The sequence below is a fragment of the Electrophorus electricus genome, chromosome 18 (assembly GCF_013358815.1).
Source record: "Electrophorus electricus isolate fEleEle1 chromosome 18, fEleEle1.pri, whole genome shotgun sequence".
In the NCBI taxonomy this organism is placed as follows: domain Eukaryota; kingdom Metazoa; phylum Chordata; class Actinopteri; order Gymnotiformes; family Gymnotidae; genus Electrophorus; species Electrophorus electricus.
Window position 1 is genome coordinate 8,792,814 of NC_049552.1, and position 20,200 is coordinate 8,813,013.

Sequence of the window (20,200 nt, forward strand, 5' to 3'; positions counted from 1 at the left end):
GAATTAAATGACATACAAGTGAGCTGTGATAACAATGCTTCAACTACTCAACATGGTTTTCTCCTTTTTAAATAAAGCTTTTCTTGTTTAAGTACCTTCAAGAGCATGTTTTACTTAAATAAATAGAATGATCTCCATTTGAACATGCACAACTGATTTGTTCGGGAAAACATATATATTTACACGAGGAGAGAGCTCTCACAGTTCATCTCTTACCATCTTTCAACTAGAACACACTGAAGCACATACATACATAGAGAGAGGTGGCTACCCCCCCCCCCCCCACCACTCATACGTACTCACGTTTTCCCTCGGCCATACACACACTCTTCCTCTCTTTCTCACACACATACACACAAATACACTTTAACTATACATTCCGCCTCCTGCTAGCATTTCTAAATCCACTTTCAAAGCTAAACCTATTAAAGTGATAAAAATGCAATGCTGAACCTAATGAAAAGAGAAATTATGAGAGTCCAAACATCACATTTAAACATCTCAACAACACAAGATCTATTTTCTAAAGATTTTCTTTTTCAATGTCATGTTCACAAAGAATATGGGTTCATGCATTGGGAGCTTTGTGTCTTGATCTTCAGCCTTCCTTGGCAAGATGCTGTGGACTGAGGTTTGTGGCTTCAGTGGCTTTGAACTATACATCAATACTTTTTTCCATAAGTGAATATCGAAGTGTTGAGTGCTACTTCGACAAAAGTCATGTACAAACAATCTACAGAAGACATAGAAAAAGTCTGTCAGCTTCAGAAAACCATGTCCTGAGCTGTGTTTCACTACTGAGTAACAAGGACCACTTGTCTTCAAGTTCTATGCTTTCTAGATTTGTGGCCCCATTTTTTGGCCTTTTGTCCATGGAAGAGGTCTTTTCTTAAGCTTTGCTGGGAGTTCTTGGTTCTGAGGCATGTAGTGAAAGGAGTTGCAGGGAAAGAGCAGGGAGTTGCAACGAATGAACCCACATTTGCTCATCCCTGTAAACATCAGTTTTCACGAAGCAAAATATGAGTTCTGCATGGAGTAGAGTCGGTCGATGGGGTTTCCCACTCGTGCCTGCAGGGATCCTGCTTCAGAAGAGGCCATGAAGCAGTCACTGAGGCTGGTCAAAGAGGTGTCGCTGTCGATATCATGGAATATGGAGTCATTTCCTGTGGATATATTAAGAGGTTGATTCGGGAGGGGTAAAACAGTTTGTGATGTGTTATCCAAAAATTCCTAACAATCCTAACTTTTCTAACAGTGTTGACATATTTGAGACTTCACTTCTTTCTGAGTATTTTATTGCGACAACACCCCTTTTCTTGAATAGTTCCTTGGACACAAATGTAGTTCTGATGGAGAAAAGAAAGGCATTTAGATACTGATCAGATGTTTTTCTGGGGACGGAGAGTCTGATGAATGCCCTCACAAATAGTAAACGGGCTAATCTCCAGCTCTGTCATCTGTGCTAATCTCCAGCTCTGTCATCTGTGCTAATCTCCAGCTCTGTCATTTTCCTTGTGGGCACAGTTTGGTTTAATACTTGGTCTCATTCTTAATGACACCATTACACAAGACAGTGACAGGTTGATGGGCCATGGTTTTTTAATGAGCTGGCAGCACTGCCTGTTTCCTGTTGTTTTGCCATAAACCCTGAGATGGCGTGTGATGAAACTGGGGATTGGGGCCTTGCTATTAAAGCGAATGGATGACAAGCCAGCAGGGACCCATTCATCATTTATCTGTGACCAAACAATCTACGCAAGCAATACTTAATCGCTGAGTTAATATGTCAATAATATTGAGAACACGGGCCATAAGAGGATTACTGAGACTGTTCCTCACTTTAATATTATTAACTTAAGGATTCTTGTCCATACAAAAAAGAAAGAAAAACAGAGAAATAATAGCATAGCTTTAGAATGCTTATAATTGAACAAAGATCAGTATTTGTTATAGTATGGTGTTTTTTCAGTGGACCCATATCCTCTATCCAAGGGTAATTAGACCCTTCAGGGTTAATCATTGTTGTGTTTATGTTTCACCACAGTTTATCTTCTGATGTTTTATATGCTAGCCAATGAACACTGTCACAAAGCAAACCAGAACAGAGCATCAACCCTCCATGCACAGGCAGGGGGACTAAAGCAGATGATTGCTGGTGTGGGAATTGTCAAAGAAGGGAGCCGAGTGGGGAGAGTTCGACATGCTGTATTCATTTGGCAGGGACACTTCAAAAATAAATTGATGGGTCTGTAAGTGCAACTTCCTTCTGGGGAGGGGTTGAGGTGGGGTTGCAGGGGATGCAGGATGGTTGCATTTTGTGTGAGTTGAACTGCATGGTGCTATGGTCCAAACACACGCCCAGGCAAATGAAACTGTTTTGGGAGGGGGGGGTGCAAGAGCCCCAGGGTGCTACTCACCATATGGGTTCATGTGGTCGCCGGGCATCTGAGGAGGAGTGAGGCCCTGCTGGAAGGCATCGGCTGTGTAACCGTTCTCCATGGCAACCATCTGCTGCTGGGCAGGGGCCAATGGTGTATAGGAGTTCATCATGCTTTCCATCCTATTGGACATCACCTCTGGAAGCAGATACAGAAAAAAACAAAAACATTGCAACATTCAGAGAATGAGAAACATCAGCAAATCTTGTTATAATTTTCCATAAGACATTCCATTTGACAAAGGGAAAATACAAGGCTAAGATCTATCAACACTGAGAGAACGGCGCTTCCATTTAAAATGTTTTTTCTTTTTTAAATACTCCGCCTGAAGGAATAATTTCTATAGTTAGGTAACTATAGATAATGCAAAACATTTATCGTCTGTTTGTGGGGGACAAAAGGTTCTTGGGACATGGAAATGGGATTTCTACAACAAATCAGGGACAAAGACTTTGTCTGCTTTCAAAATCTAGCTGAACTCTGTGAAATATCAACAAACAAGAAACATTCTTGTTGTGGGGCAGTACAAGATGCTCCTAGACCAAAGCTCTGGAGAAATGCTTCATGAATCTCTGAAGGCTAGGCATGGCTCCTGCGGCTTTCAGACGAGAGCCCATCATTTCAGCCGCCTGCTTTAGAGTGGTGAGCTCTTGCAAGAATAACTTCTGAGATTCCTTTTGAAAGAGTTCCACAAGTTTCCATTACATCTTGTCTTGATTCTGACCAAAGGCATTTTATGTTGTTTTGGAATGACAGCCAATATGTAAACATGTTGCTTACTTGTGTTATCAAATGATGAATAGGCAAATGTGTTGAGTAGTTTACAAAGGGCTGACGAGTACTGTTAGAGAATACATTAGCCTGTATATTATAGTAAATATATATTCCTTACTTTTAATTATTACATAATAATCAGTTTTCAATTACACCTCTGGAAAGCTGACACTGATAACCATGATGAATACTGTTTATGCTAACATATCTGACAACATAAAAACTGTGGGTCTTCTTTAATGACACATTCCAGCTTGATTATATGATCTATGACATCAGTGTGTCTACTTTAGGCTACTTCAGTAATCCCTAAAGAGGAGTCAAATTTCACCAGTGCTCAATGTCTTGGACCACCGGGTCAGTTCACCCACGCCTGACTGTCTCTCATGAGCACCATTACCAGTTAATGTTCCTCCACATCTCTGAGACAACATTTCTGCTTGACGAAGACACAGTTCCATTACCAATAAGAGATTGCTATCTATCTCAACAACATGAATGATCCGATCAGAATGACAGAGAGGCAACAGCAGATTGCAGGAGATTACAGAACCGCTGACCCTCCTTCTCTCTGTCAGACTTTGGAGAAGTGAAACTATGAACTTGTGCTGATGTGATGACTCTACAATTTTCCTTTTCAACAGCAATCCAGGGCTCCCCCCTTCTTTTTTTACAGCCGAGTTTGTGAAAAAGCCTCATAACTGGATGCACCATGAGGATAGTCTAACATTGGTCTATAAAATAAAAGTATTATTACTCTTGGTTTATAGCTGAAGATGATTCAATGATCTCCAGATTATGACTTTCCAGCAGGGAAGGTACAAGGGGTTCTGCTCAGCAGTAAAATGTCAATATAAGCTTTGGGATTTCCCCAAAGTAAAGAGAGGAAGAACTACTTTCTTGTTGTACAACAGACATGTATGCTTCTTATTTTATCTCTTTAGGGATCTTAAATCTAAATTTACTTTGTGCTCATACCTTTAATTGTGTTTTGCTTTACAGTGAAACAAGTTTGCTAACATTACCAGTATGGTTGAATTTATTCTTTCTGTACATTAGTGCAATGTAATTAGCCACATGCTATGATACCATTATCATATCTCAATATTTCAAGAATAATATTAAATTCAGCACTACAGTCAGACTCTTTAACTCTGAATATTTGAAGATGTATAAACTGCTGGAAGCAACTGGCACTGAGGTCTCAAATAATTCCAAATGGATTATTTTACGAGATTTTATAACAATGATTCAAAGGCAACAACAAAGAGCACAGATCATAAATGAGTGATGTCTAATTTTTCTGAGAGTGCAACAATAAATATTGTTACAGGAACTAAAGTTCTGAGCTATAAAGAAACCATTTATCCCTCTCCAAAGACTAACACTCTTCAACCCCTCCCCAGAGGGTCAGATCAACTGTCAAGGGAGCTTTCTTGGGTCTTTTCGACAACACATTAACTTTAAGTGACATACCCTTTTAAACCTGACAATATAAGGGACCATATATAAAAGACAGTATATCATTCTACTGCTCATCTTTGCACTGCTTAAAACAAAACAAATGAGCTAACAAGGCCTTTTGATCTGGAATGGGTCACCCTGACAATGTGAGGATACAGAAACATGTAACAGATCTCCAACTACTACATTGGGCAACATGCAAATCATAAAGAGAGGGCAGGTCGTCCTCTATGCCAGGGCACTAGGCAACATGAGACTCTGGACTGCCGAGGAGGAGATGCGTGGCTGCTTCCAGCAAGGAGGGAAGGAGGTGGGTGGATGGGTCAAAGTTAAGGCAACTTCAATGTGCTTGCATTGTAAATTAAGTACTGCACATCCACACACACTCCCACATACTCCAGGACGCACATGACTTTTTTTCCCCATCTATGGTTGACAGAGGTCAGCGTCAGCGTCTGCTCAAGGGTGGGCATGGCTGATGCAGCATGGGGAAATGCAAGAGGGCAACTGCGTGAGACATCTAATTCCTATCCGTGGGAGCATTCATTTCTGCCTGACTGGTGTTCCATGGCTGAGACATGGCTTCAAAATGAACATTGACGCCGAATTAGGCTAAAACACTACATTGAGTAAAGTCTACTTGAAGACTAATTGTCAGAAATCTCGGTAGACCTGCCCTTATGGTATATGATTTTTTTTATAACTACAGAGCTTACTATAAAGTGAATATTAGGACCATACCTTGGCCCAGCCTTTGTGAGTTCTGCTGCTCCTGTTGCTGCTGCTGTCTTCGTGCCAACTTTTTCATCTGAAAAAACACCGATAAAGCTGCAATCAGGAAACTTTGGGACATCCCCAAACCGGCTCTCTTGCTCTTTTCTAATTTAAAGTAATATTAAAAAAAGAAGTGATGCTCCTTGTTGTTCACCTCTGCTTGAACTACATAGCCGTCTAGCGGAGTGCATTATATTATCCTGGGGCTTTTGAAGATAGCATCAGAGCATGGAGGTGGGTTTCAGACACTAACGTAAAAATGGGATGGATGTGAGTGCATCGCTCTTGCAGCTCGCGGGGAGGTTTTCGTGGAATGCGGCGAGAGGTTAAGCCTGAGGCAGATAGCGGCCGAGATTTGCTGTCTCTATCATGCTGGCCCCGCTCCTTTTTGGCAGACTGTGTGGAGGGCTTCACCACTAGCACCATGAATGGAGGATTACTCACAGATTGCTGCCTTATCTGCTGGGTGACTGTACATCACCAGGTTCATGCGGATAATACCAGGTGATGGACAGAGTGCACTCAGTGAGGGCTCACCTTAGCTCTCTGGTTCTGGAACCACACTTGAACGACACGTACACTTAGGCCTGTCTCAGCAGCCAGGGTCTCTCGTACCTGGACATGAAAATATCAGCAAGACCAAACCCTTAGATATCTACCATCCAACAACTGTTGAATGTAAAGATGTTTTATTTTCATTTATGGATTAATATGAATGTCAAAGAAGAAAAAGGTTTGGCTGGACCCCAATATTCCCAATTCCTGCTGCAATCAGTATATAAGCATATCTATCTATGTGAATATCTCACCTTCCGACAGGGCTTGGAGGACACCTCAAATGAGGCCTTGAAGGCACGCCTCTGCTGCGTGGTAAGGATGGTGCGTGGCCGTTTGGGTCTCCGAGGGTCTTTCCCATCATCCCCCTTACCCGGGCCGCCAGAGCCCTTCTCTGGCTTGATATCCAGTTCCTCGTCCTCGCTCTTCTCTGGGGAGAGATCCGTCATTGACAGGAATCAGCACATTTCTTGAAGTCTGCAACTTTTTGGACAGCCTATTGATGAATAGATGTTTTTGTTCTTTTCAATTTCGGGAGATTCAGACACAGTGCATTCATAATGAAAGGAGACACATGTGGTTTTAATACTTTTGTTATCAATTTATTACTGAAAGAATAGGCCACATTCACTACAAGGCTGTAGCCCCGATGTGCAAAGTTCTGTGAAGTATGCACATCTGTCACTGCACTGAATATCGCGTCATTTAGAATTAATAGCACACGGCTTTGGATATTTTGCATTGAATAAATCTTTGATAAGAATCCTACACATAATGGATGCTATACTGAAGGGAAAATTTGAACAAGGAACTTGTCCACATATGGGAAATCAAACATCGATATCCATGGAAAGTGAAACAGATATGAAAACCACAGTCTATAGGTAACTAGACAATAACCATGTCCACAATAATACCAGACTAAAAAATAAATAAATACTGCTAAAGTTGCATGTTAATGTGCATTGAGAAGAGTGCTGTAAGAAAATCATTATTCAACTAACTTTACCAAGTGCTAAATATCTTTTCCCCAGTGCTAAGCCAGACATCCAATATCTCTGTTCACATTATGACTTTTTAAACCAAAATCCTTATGATGTTATTTCATCATATGAACTAATCATAGTGTCTCAATTAGACGATGATAATATGTGTGATCCTCAGGCGGTCAATCAAACCCTTCCCATGTCATGGTAATCTCTCTCAGTAGGTCGTGCTAATGTGCCATCTAAACGAAATGGCTTCTGGCTCTCCTGCTGTAATTATAATAGCCAAGTGGGGGATTGGCTTTATTGTTCAGTGGATGGAGGTTTTATCTAATAAGCCAAATCAGCGTATCTTTGATAGAATAATAATCATAATTAGAAAATGGGTTGAACTCCATGACATGGCATAGTTCAAAAGCTAAAAACCAAAGCAATGGCTGGGGTCCCCAAGAGACAGTTTCTCTGACATTGAGGGCTGCATCAATTTGGGCCTAGTGGTTTGAGCCTTATCAGCAGGGTGTGTTGATTACGCTGGCAAACTGGCCCTTTAAGGGGATGGCTGGGAGATGTAAATATGGTGCTAGTGTCCTTTTTCTCAGCTGCCCTCCTGTCTGCAGTAGGGAGCGCTGCGATGTCACTGAATTTCATCCTACTTGACGGCAGCTTCAGGGTGACTATCACTGTCCCCCTTTAACTGCACGTGACCTCGTTGTCAGGGTGGGAGTTCACCAAACAAGCCCTCACTCCTGCAGCCCACCTGAACGAGGCACGGAACTGGAACAAATATCCGTAAAAGTCAGTGCAGGCCTCCCGGCGCGTCTGACAACTCTCTTGACATCTTAGAGTGCGCACTCAAATGAGAGACATATGGAGGCAGAGATGGAGCGAGGTGGAGGTGAGAGGGGGATGTGGGTGGAGGGCCGAAAAGGAGCATAGGCCTGCCGCTGAACAGACCCAAAAATCTCTCCCATCACTCTGCGATCTGCTGCTCTAATTCTTTCCAGCAGTTCTGCCCGATCACTCCAGACCATACAATCAACACGCTCACAATTTCCCTCCCTCAGCTGCAGCTCCCCCACCTGGCATGAACAGTGGGTGCCAGACCACCTGATTCCATCTGCCCATGTGCTGGTGCCACGGTGGACCTGTATCATCCGGCTGGGCCCCGTGTGCAAACTCTCACCCGAGTCGGAGTCGTCTGGGCTGACGGAGCCTAGCAGGTCCTTCTCCTTCTCGTAGTCACTCTTACAGAGCAGTTGGCCATCCTTCAGCACGAACTCGTCGCCCTTACGTAGCTGCCGGTCACACACACAGCAGCAGAAGCAGCTGAGGTGGTAGACGCACTCCAGTGCCCGCATCACAAACTCCGTGGGCGCGATTTTCTCCAGGCAACCACTGCATTTAGTGGCAAACAGTCTGAAGGGAGAAACAGGGAGAGGGCCGGTGGAGCGAAACCATGGTCAGAAGCTTAATTCATGCTTTGTGCATTCAGCAGAGGTGCCACTTACAGGGCCAAATTCATAAAACCTACTGCCAGATGTAACATGACATTAACAGTACATTGTACCAGATTTCCTCACCCATACATATGGATTGCAGATGTATTTTACCATTTGCATGGTATATGGTGTTAGTGTATTTGCTGCATTAAGCTGACACTTTCAACCAAAGTGACTTACAATTATGACTGAATACAACTTGAGGGATAAGGGCCTCGCTCAGAGGCCCAACAGTGGCAACTTGGCAGTGGTGGGGCTTGAACTGGAAACTTTCTGATTACTAAAGCCATACCTTAACCAATGAGATACCACTGCTAGTAACCATATCAATCATCAACAAAATTCTACACACACACCCATTTAGCAAATTGACAAATTTACAATATTTAAATGGCACATTTTTGGTCTGTGTGGAATGAGCATCATCGCAAACTGCAATAATAGAAGTATGATGAGGAAGGTAGCTTGCTTGATTTCAGAATGCCACAAACCTTTGCCAAGAGATATGCAAATGTAGGTGTTATAAAGGAAGAAAACATAAACCGATATAGATTGAGGAGAGATACAGTTTTGCTGCTTTGCCACAATTCTGAAGAAGTACTGACATCATCAACTCAGCACAACCAACTTGAAAGTTACAATTGCGATACATTTGTATGTAACGACTGGGGTTAGTCAGTCATCTGTCTCTTGGTGGGTCTTGAATATGCATGGCCTCATGTATATGCCAACTTTGGTGATTAGTTAGTGATTTATAACAGAACAACCTCCACCTAGGGCACATATGAATTTAAGTCAACACCAGTGTGCTAATAATCACAACAGTCACTTTATGAATGGGAATTAATTAGTAGTCAAGTTTTATGAATCTGGCCCACTGTGTTTTGGAACTTAGAAATGCACTGGAACCTCTGCTGGGTTTGCAGTGTTGAGCAATGTCTCTATGTGTGGTTGTCCATCACGGTGCAGTGATTAAGGGGGTAGGGGGTGTGTGACTAAGTCCCTGGGTGATCTCCTTTGACAGCGGCTCATCTGTTAAAGCACCCTGGATAACTATTCAATGGCTCAGCAAAGTCCAATCAGAGGAAGTGCACGCTCGCCGGACAGCCCAAATGCACCAGCAAACCTCAATCAGCTGCAAGGGTCCACGACCCACAACAGCTTTGCCCCATTCAGGGCAGTGATTAGACAGGCCCCACTGCAACTGGGACAATATGGCTGGAACTGGAGGCTATTCCTTATAGGATCATATCGTGTGACCAACTGCTGAATGAAACTGCAGAGATATGTTGGGCAGCCCAGAATCTGCTTCATGTGTTTAGAAGGGGAAGAAAAAAGCTTTAGTTTTTCATACAGAGTCAAACATTAGCATGTTATGTGTGAAATCTGCTTTGATTCATGTCTGTTGATATGTCAGTTAAGACTGAAGTCAATCAGTGACTGGCACACTGGCAATCGTTTTCATTTTGAACACAGAACTCAGCCAAAAAAACACATTATCTCCAACCTGTTCAATCCCAGAGCAACGTCACATCCGTGATTGCCTCAGCACACATATCTACCATTGCTAGGTAACGGTATCTTCACTCATCACCCATAGACCGGAGCAGAGGCCACAATGAGCTGATATTCACGTTTCTGCGGAAATCTCGGCTGCCTCCGTGGTCTTCATTTCCTCCGTGGGGTGGGGGGTGGGGGGCATGTGTCATGGATAACATCTTTTTGTGTTTCATTCAAAGGCGAGGTGCAACAGTGGTGTCCCCTGCCTGGGCCACCGGCCTGAAGCCGGAGGCTCCTGCCGTAGCAGGCACAAGAGAGCTGTACTGTCCGTCCCATCAGGGCTGATTTATTAACACCAGCTCCTTTGTTTGCTTGGGGCTGGAAGAACAGCTGCTCCAATGATCATCTATATCTACTCTGCCTTGATGGCATTGTATGCAACGAGAGAGTGAGAGAGAGATGAAGAGAGAGAGTGAGAGAGGGGCAGGGAAACAGAAAGCGCATCGCCGTCATCTGCGGAAGCTGGATAAGGTTGGCCGACAGTGATGAATATGGGCAAATATGAGGCCACAGGGCAGCAGCGGCAGCCTTTGTGATGATAATGGCTTTGTAAAAAGCTGATTGGGATATTGATATAACCCGTGCATTGGGCACACTGCTTTTGGTGGGCAGCTGTATTAATGTTTGTATTTTCTTTGTAGGGTATTTTCTTTGTGGTTATCATGTGTATTTATTTGTAATATTTGTCTTTGCCCTGTCATTTGTGGTAATTAAACCCATGTGTAGTCCATTGTTCAGAGGGAAAATGCCTTGCCATTTTCTATTGTTCCATCTTTATTTACGGTAAATGCGTTAAGCATTGATTTTCTGATTAAATATTTGAATGAATATAATGTTAAATATATTTTTATGAATATTCTTAAAAGTAAATTGCTTTGAGAAAATACCTTTAGTCACATTTATAACTTATCAAAACAACAATAATATGAATATTGGCATTGTCTGGATTTATGAAATCTGATAATCTTTGATTTATTACAAAACATTAAGAAGATTAGGAGATTATTTTTTGACAATGGAAAAATGTTAATCCCTTAAGAAAAAGTCAAAAATCTTGGCATATCAACATTTCTGTTCAGTTAAAAAAAATATGGTGCTCTCTGGCTGTGTATATAAAAATGAGTGAATGTGTGTGTGTGGGGGGGTGTGGGTGTGAGTGGGTGTGTGTGTTTGAGGGAGAGAGAGACAGAGAAAGAAAGGCCCTCGTAATTTTGAATGAAATGGCTTGGATGTATTATGTTTTATGTTTGATGTATTATGTTTTATGTTTTATGGTTACTGCCTATTTATTCATCAGTTGTATCCACAAACTCTTACTTTTCCATATTATAGTCAGTTTTTTCTCTATTTGTTAAGCAAGTACTGCCAAAACTATTAATTACAAAATGCCAAAAACCCAATATCACTATATAGTGTAATAGCATAAAATGTGTTCAGAAATTTAAAAGTGCTATGGTCACAAGAAATTATTTTAATTTTGATGCACCAAAGAATATTTGAACTCTGTCATACAATGAATTTACATCCAAAATGTCCACCTCTATTAGATTTTTAATGACGTATTCACAACTTGAACTTGAGTAGACTATTTTATTAAATGCTGGACATGTCAGACTCATAGGTGATGAATCTGTCATGATCCAGCCCACAGGTCCAAATCAAATGTTTATTTAATGATAGGAGTCCCTGCCTGAGAGATCAAGCTTGAAAAAGCAGGGGACGAGCAGGAAATGACCCTTTTGAGCTGCCGTGACACTTCCTGGATTCGCCTGCTCACTTCTCTGCTCTGCACTCTCCTGATCCCTCTCATCCAAATGAAAACATTCTTTTTCATCCCTTTCTTTCCTCCATCTCCTCCTTTCTTACCCTCCTGCTCTAATCTTGTAAGCCATTATTTTTCTATTTCCCCTCTCTGTCACCTTGCATTATTTTTCCCGCTGTAATTCCTATTCGCTCCTTCTGGAATCTTCCTGTCCTGGCTTTGTCCTGGAATCTAATCCGGACTTTTTTGCCCCCCCCCCACACACACACACCTCCTCTGCTCAACATTCTCAGCAGGATGTCAGATGGAATAGCCACGCATGACGCCCCTGCTATAGCAACCACACCCCGGCAGGAAGGCGACGGCTAACTTTTCGGATGGGCAGAGAAAGCCTTTGACTGGGCTGGCAGCAGAAGTAAATCCTTCTTGGAGGAACAAGGGGAATTAGCAGGGAGCACTGGAGTAGGGATTTAACCCTACCCCTTTTTTTCCTTTTGAAAGGCACAGTCACTTCAACTCCCACTGCTAGCCACAATCAAACAGGGTGGAGGCAGGGGGTCACCAAGAGGGGGGGGGGGCGGGTGTATGAGGGAGGGGGAGAAAGAGAGAGAGGGGGAAAGAAGTAGGGCCCAGTGAATGACACAAGCACTGGATTGTGGAGGAGCCCCTAATCCCACTTTAATACCTTTCCAAGTTCAGCGCCGAAAGAATGCTCTTTAAAACAACACCACAGTGTGAGCAGGCGAAGGCCAACCCAGGGGAGTCGCCACTCTCAATCCCCCGTAACATTACCTGATTAACAGCCTGGGGCCTGGGCTCACTATTGAGCATAGCCGCGTGGTCTCAGACAGGCCAGGACCCCCACCCCCGCCGGTTAGCGCGGCTACCACCAGCGCAGCCACGCTGCAGTGCATGGTAAACAGCAGCACGGGCGAGGTTGTTGCCATCTTGGGTGCTGGGCCAGGTCTGGAGAGGATTTCTGTCCCGTGGATTTAGATGAAAGCCAGGAGGGGGAGAAGAAAGGGAGAAGCCCAGTGGAGCAGTTGCACTGTGGGACCGGACACAGGCCCACATCTGGGCCTTTTTAAGATGCCCCTCTCTACAAACTCAATAAGAGTGCACGCTGCTTCTGAGCACACAACAGAAGATCATATTCGAGAGGAGTTAAAGCTCCCTGCCTCGCGATGCCCCTACTATGTTTGATCTGGAGGTGTAAAAAGAAACTGGAATTGAGCTTAATTTATTTATTTTTCTTTCTTCTTTTGCTTCTTCTCCCTTTATTCTTTTTGAATTCGAGTAGCAGTGTGGATGCCACTTTTCCGAGACAAAATGCCAAGTGTACGATCCAGTAATGGTGTGGAAAAGATCCTTCACTTGGGCAAATCCCTCAAGCAAAATGAAAACCAGAGGGAAATGAAAACAAGTGAAAAAGTAGAGAGATCGACTGAAAGAGGAAAGAGGGAGAAAAATGGACAATGACATGATGTTCCTTTGCTCTGTGGATGCATGCTCCCTTCCCAACACCTGAGCGCGCAGATTAGTGGATAAGGCTCTGGCGTTTGGATCAGCTGACGCAGTTCAAGCAGCACTGTGCCAATATTGATTCAGGCCCTCCTAGACCTGAAGACCATGAGTAGAATCTGAGATAATCCCCAGAGATAACTTCGGGAAAGCTCCCCAGGAGATCATTATCTGCCCCCAATCACTCAGCCACACACAAAATTGCTCGTCACTCAATGTGTTTGCGCTCACACACACACACTCAACCACACACACACACATCCACACACACAAGTTTTCCCAGAGAAAGGTCCTCTTTTGGAATGTACGAGCAACAAGTGGTTTGGAAGCAAGAGTAAATAGGTAATTTACTGCCTTCATAGATCAGGGAGTATGAAATGGGAGGTAAGGTTCCGATACAAAAAGAGATAATAATAAAGCAGCAATGAAATTTGAAGACCCTGATTCATGATCCTGATCCTGCGAATGCACTTCTGCATTCACCTTTTGTATTGTAGGTTGTTTCTATGCATTTGGTGCCACTGGCATGCACTTGACAGCCTTGGTTGAATGAAGATATTTTTGGAAGAGGAAAGCAGCAGGCTGGGAGTCAGAGGCCAAGCCCCATGTGGCTGTGGCCACTCTGTCTGGCCAGATCCTGGACCTCAGCAGTTCACTCCTCTCCCTTCTCCCCTTGGGACCGCAAAAGCAGGGCCGCTGCGAGGACGGGTGCTCTTCCCTTTGAACAGATTATGAACAACTTAAAGTGTTACAACATCTTGAAGCTTTCACCACATGTTGCCAGTGATTTCCTCACCACAAAAGACCTTCCTCTCAATGCTTCTACCTCAAAGATAAGGATCGCTGAGCCGAGGGGAGATAAAAGACGAGTCCAGAGAAGGGAACAAGGTGTGGGGGGGGGGGGAATGTGAGCCTGGATAATCAGAGTACATTTAACAACACATGCTTTCCCCCACCTATTACCCTCTCACTTTCTACTGAAAATAGCATAAGAGAACACTGGCTGACGAGGGTGTGGGGTGGGGTGGGGTGTGTTGGGGGGCATAACAATTTAGGGCACAATAGGCTCTTATGTCACCACATCTTCATCAAAGAGAGCAAGCGAGGGAGAGAAGGATAAGAGTTACCCAGGAGAACAGCTGTAAATGATCACTTTGAAGGCAGTTCCTCTGGCGTTCTCTACCCAAGACCCCCACTGGGCACACGAGCTTGGAGTATGTCAGTTATAAGGCCGTGGATGATAAGGTGTTCAGGGGGTGGGTGCATCAGGGAGCTGCAAGGGGAGCCCACCGAGCTACCAGCCAACCTGGCGTAGAAGCCAAAGCGGCTGATTTATAGGCTACAAGGCTTCTGTGACCTTTCCTTTCCCCTGGCCCGGCACCCAACTGGAGGCACAGCCAGTGCATCTCCTGGATACTGACACTTACTGGGGGCGGGGGTTGATCAGAGCAGCAAGGCATGGTGCAGGGATGTGGTGAGGAGAGAGGAAAAGATCCACAACACATTCCCTTCACTCAGTCTGGGAGCCACATGAGATGGCAAACGCCAAAGTTGGATGTGCAGTAAGGCCTTCAGGAAAGGGTCTGGGGGAGCTTTTCAACTGGGAGCTCTGATACACAATTTCAGAGGGATGTTTGAGGCCCATATGAGCCAATGCCTGCTCTTGTTATTCACAGTAAAATCTGTGGCTAAATCATGTACGTGTGCTTTGGAAAACATGTGCTTTGTCAAGACAAATTAGGGACATCTGCTTTACATAATACCCTGTCATTTACACCATGTCATGTTAATGGCTAAAGTTTCATAACACTTCCTTTTACATTTTTTTTGAAGGAATGAAGGAAATAGAGATGGCCTGAGTTTGAACCAAAACTGTTAGCATTGTTTCTGTTAGCACTATTTCCACCAAAATAATTAGCACTGTAATCATAAAGCACTACTATAATATGGACTCTATACTGCAAATATGAACTTTACTGCAAGAAGCATTTAGGCTTGAACAATGATTAATACTCTTGGCTGAATTAATTTTCTTTACATTAGGTAGTCCACGAGTAATAGAACCAACCTATGGCTACACTGTACTCTTCTGTAAGCCATTTGGTGAAGCTAGCTTTCTAAAGGCAGTAGATCATAACTAAAGTCCTTAAAGTTTAACCACACTAAAAATGCTTTCATTAAAATAAAAAAAAGATCCCATATTAATTAAAGCAAAACCTCCTGTTTAATAATCCATAAGGAAAATTGCCCTCCATTAATGTGTGGTATCAGCATTTCTCTTTGGTGTGGTGAAATTACAGTTTGAGCTAATGAAGGAAAATAAAGAGTTGCCACATCTTCCCTGGGTCCTTAGGGCAAACTTAAGTCAGTTCTAAGAGCAGCTTAATCACCTCCCCCCTTTTACTAAATTAGCATAGTAATGAGCTTTAAATTGAGGCACTTTGTTTTTTAATTAAACTCCCAGCAGGTAAAAGTAAGACACATTAGAGAGGCAAGTGTTCACTATCACGAGATGCCCAGTGGTGCTTTCTCTGTCAGAGCAATCTTTGTGTGCTGTCTACCAAGGAAGACCACAAGTGTGAGGGTCTTGGCAGGCCCTTCCCATCTCTCACTTCGTGGTCTCATGCTTGTCAGATGAGCGAATGACTCGTCTACAGTTTTCCATGCGAAGACGGTTATGCCCTCCCGTGGGTGATGCCATGACTCACGATCTCATTGGAGATCATTCTCTTTCACCGTGATGGATTCAGTAAATAACTACACAGGTGTGCTCATTGTATGACACCATTATCTTCTGACTTTCAGAAGCTTTAAAGGTATTAATACAAACAGCTGCATGACTACAGGGACATTTTAGTCATATTTGTTTGACACCAAGCAATTTATTACTGAACAGCATTTATGCCATGGGTATTGTCTGGATATAAATGATACCTCATACGTTCTGTGGTGTAAGTAATGTGAAATATGGCAGTTACACAATGAATAATAAAGTATTATTATTATATTGTAAAACTTGCAAGCTGCATTTTTCATTTTAAAAGACAATGTGTGTCCGTTGTCACACTGGCACGTGCATCCATTGAAAAAGACAACCACTGTCAGACAGGGTAAAAGAGACCTCCTTCCCAAAGACTCTCTTTTAAAGACCCTCTTTCAAAGAATCTCTATATGGCAAATTACAGAATATGCTCAGAAGTGTGATTTTTGTACACGGTTTCATTGTTCAACTGTGCTAAATCACATATATTAATAACAACCAAAAAGAACACTATGCTTTCTGCACCACTGAACTGATATAATCCTTGATCGTTCATAAACAAGAATAAGATATAATAGTTATCTTACTCTAAACATGCCTTTGCATGTACTTCAACACCTTCCTCTAAGCAGCAGAGCCAAGTGAAACAGTGACAGCCTGAGAGGACACAAATCAAACTGCTCTGAGACAGTTATGAGAGAGAGAGAGAGAGAGAGAGAGAGAGAGAGAGAGAGAGAAAGCGTGTGAGAGAAAGAGAGAGAGACAGAGAGAGAGAGAAAATCATCAACAAATCACGACTAGCATCCTTCAAACAGCACGGGCACTTTGCCTAAAATCATATACATAGAAATCTACAGTGTTCAGAGACAGGCCAGAGATAGGCGGAAGGGAACCGAAAAGGAGAGACATGTGAAAGGGAACATGGGGCAGCTAGTGGTGGAGGCTAAGCACACAGGCCAGTGGGGAGATCAGACAGACAGGTACACACAACGTGTTTGATCAGCTGGGCCCCTTCAGTCAGCACGCTTAATGCCACACAACAGTTCCTATGTACAAAGTGGCAGTGATGCCACTCACTGCAGTTGAAAGGGAGAAGGGTGAGAGAAAGAGAGAGAGACAGACAGAGAGAGATAAACTTTTTTGGAGGGGAGCGAGGCCTCAAAGAATGACATGAATGCCCCTTTTATTCCCAATTGTGGACCCTCATTTCCACACAGAAAGTAAAAAAAAAAAAATTGAGGACAGAGTTAGAGAATATGGCATCAAATGAGCTGACCAAATGATAAATCATCATGAAGAAATATATATTATCCACATTTGAAGTATATGTATAAATTAATTATGGCTCATAAGGGTAATCTTACTGGTAAGGAAAGGTTCTGCGTACTGCATGTAACTGAGAAGCTGATCAGAAAACCCAGAATTCCCAGAATTTCTTGACTTTTCAGAGTACTTTCATTCAGTATTGGAATCTCCTGTGTGAATCCCAGAAACATTGACACGTTTTCTCTAACACTGCCGAGTGGACCTGAGAGCAAACGGGCTGGAGGAGTGTGAGTTATAGGTGAGTATATATAGGTGAGTTCAGGCATGCCTGCAGTGCTTCCCGTTGCCTCCTGCAGTCGTGTAACCCTAGTCTCGGATAATGCCCATCTCGCCTCCCTGCTGAAGACTAGACATCTTTACAGTGCACACACTGCAAATAAGAGAGACTAAGGCACGAAGAGAGCAAGTGAGGGAAAGAGAGAGAGAGAGAAAGATTGGGAGAAATAGAAAGGGAGAAAGAAAGAGGGAAAAAGAGAGAAAGCGAGGTAAAGAGAGAGACAAAAAAAAGAGAGAGAATATTTTCAACTCTTTGGCCAAGTGTACTTCACTAAAATAACATAATAAAACAAAAATAAAATAAATAATAATAAAAAAGAATAACTGCAGTGAGGTTGTATAGTTAGAATCCTAAAATATCACCCAGACATGGAAGAACAATCAAAGAATGAAAGAAACTGAGCAGGACATTTAGAGAGAGAGGGAGTAAGAATTCTCCAGCACTGTACCTGTTTTATAAGGCTAATAACTCTACGACCAGCCATTCTGGGCCAATCCACATGAGGTCTAACAGGCTTTTGCCATATGCAGACATCTGGACACTCACATACACATCCCTCCCTAACTGGGCCTTTTGAAATAGCCAGAGATGTTGTAATGAATCTTATAACTATCAGATGCATTCTATGAGCCATAACTATATACAGATAGTTGGGCTAAAAAACAGGACAGTGTTCAGATCTGAACGCCATGTTAGCTCATGCACCAGACAGGGGCCACCACCTTGGAACAGAATGAGAACCTTCATGGAACATTTATGTTGGGTGGTGAAAAGCCGCAGAATTCATTAACTCATGCCTATTAACACATTTAAAAAGACATTTCCATTCAGGTGCAAGTGCATAATGAAATAAATAAATAAATAAATAAATAAATAAAGTTTTTCAGCACTGATGTGGTTAAAAAGCAACATTTGGAGCGAGGGACTTTATAATTACTATTGACCCCTGAAGGGCCTTCGTCTAAGACATAAAACAAACAGTAATATGAGGTGTTCTTCAGCCAGGGCTCTGCAAATATGCAAAGGCGAGATCGGGTGAAGAACATCACGCGTTGGCTCCCTTTCAGCAGGACCTAATCTGTGGGCCTACACAATATTAAGATGGCTTTGGGGCCACTTGTGACCCAGCTGTTCACTAATGAAAAATTCCTCAGCTCCATACAGGGGCTAGAAGAGCCAGCCCCTCTGCATCCACAACCATGCCCTGTCCATCTTGAGGAGTTTACCCTGGATGAATAGGTAGTGGATTACAGACCAAGGAGAGAGCCGGAGAAAGGCTTCTATGTCCTTGTGTGTGTGTGTGTGTGTGTGTGTTTGTGCATGTGTGTGTATGTGTGTGTGTGTGTGTGTGTGTGTGTGTGTGTGTGTGTGTGTGTGTGTGTGTGTGTGTGTGTGTGTGTGTCCTCTCTCCCACCCCTCTTTTTCCCTGCCTTTAGTGCCATGCTCTGAAAGGGGAGGAGTGTTTACTGAAGTTTTAATTAGCAGGGATGACCCCTTCATTATATGGATGTTAGCTGTCTAAGGTGTGGGATCTGTTTAGCTGGCAGAGGTTTAGGCCTGTGCTCATAACCGAGGTCATGTGAAGCGTCAGCAGCTTAACCCATGTACAGATGAATCCAGAGTCATCTGTTTACTCTCCTGCTGTTTAAGCGCTCTCACTTTTTAAGAAATGCATAACGTCCCCACAGCTGACAAGGCATCCCAGAGGACTAAGGCGGAGGCCTATAATATATGTTTATCCATGTATACTGCATTTTTAGCTAAAAAAGTCATTAGACATATGTAGTTGTGGTCTGTGCTATTCTCTCACAAATGATAAACTGTCATGTTAGGGAAATTCACTCACGCCCACTGCGCTTCAGTGTACAGTATACGTTGGAACTGTTCTTCCAGAGGTGATACTCTGTTCTTACTGATATGGGTCCGACCTATTCATACTTTATGAAGTGATTTAAAATTTCTGTCAGCAACACGGCAAGGTAGAATTACGGACAGATATCTCCATGCCTGTCCTCAGTCTGGCAGTATGTAGTCAGTCTGTTATATAATCTCTCGTAACATAAGCTTGACATAGTAGATGACTATTAAGAAGAACAATAAAGGGGGGGATATATGGTTGTAAAAGTCAGCTTGTGTTCATCCCTGTCTCTGTGTTCATCCCTCAACTCCGTAACAGAGGCTCTTTTTAGCAAGGTATATTTCAGTGGCCCTGACAAGCACATTCCACACTGGTGGACCCCCTTCCTTGGCTGTCTTGTCGCTGTCTGGCTACGAAGTGGCGAATGCCCATTTAATAGACCTGTTTAAAGTAGGTAGCTAGCTGTGAAACGGCAGGCTCGGTAGAGTTATAAAGTCAACGGGCGCTCTCTTGACCCCTTGAAGAACTGCTGAAGAGGCCCATGTCAGCTCCTGGGGCAGGAGAGGGAGAGAGTGTGAGGGAGAGAGAGAAGGAGAGAGCAAGAGAGAGAGAGAGAGAGAGAGAGCAGTGGAAGGGGCACAAGGG

General features: G+C 43.2%; 1 protein-coding gene across 3 annotated transcripts in view; it reads right to left on the bottom strand.

The window, feature by feature from the left end:
- Positions 1 to 263: 263 nt before the first annotated feature.
- Positions 264 to 20,200, bottom strand: part of lmx1bb (LIM homeobox transcription factor 1, beta b) — a 56,383-nt gene continuing 36,446 nt past the window's right edge. For all 3 annotated transcript variants that reach the window (XM_027009812.2, XM_027009813.2, XM_027009811.2), the window contains 6 exons: positions 8,175 to 8,407; positions 6,260 to 6,435; positions 5,988 to 6,065; positions 5,418 to 5,484; positions 2,418 to 2,576; positions 264 to 1,163 (listed from right to left, as the gene is read on the bottom strand). In XM_027009812.2, the coding sequence (XP_026865613.1) occupies positions 1,006 to 1,163; positions 2,418 to 2,576; positions 5,418 to 5,484; positions 5,988 to 6,065; positions 6,260 to 6,435; positions 8,175 to 8,407 (871 nt within the window). In that variant the 3' untranslated portion in view covers positions 264 to 1,005. The remainder of the gene's footprint in view (positions 1,164 to 2,417; positions 2,577 to 5,417; positions 5,485 to 5,987; positions 6,066 to 6,259; positions 6,436 to 8,174; positions 8,408 to 20,200) is intronic.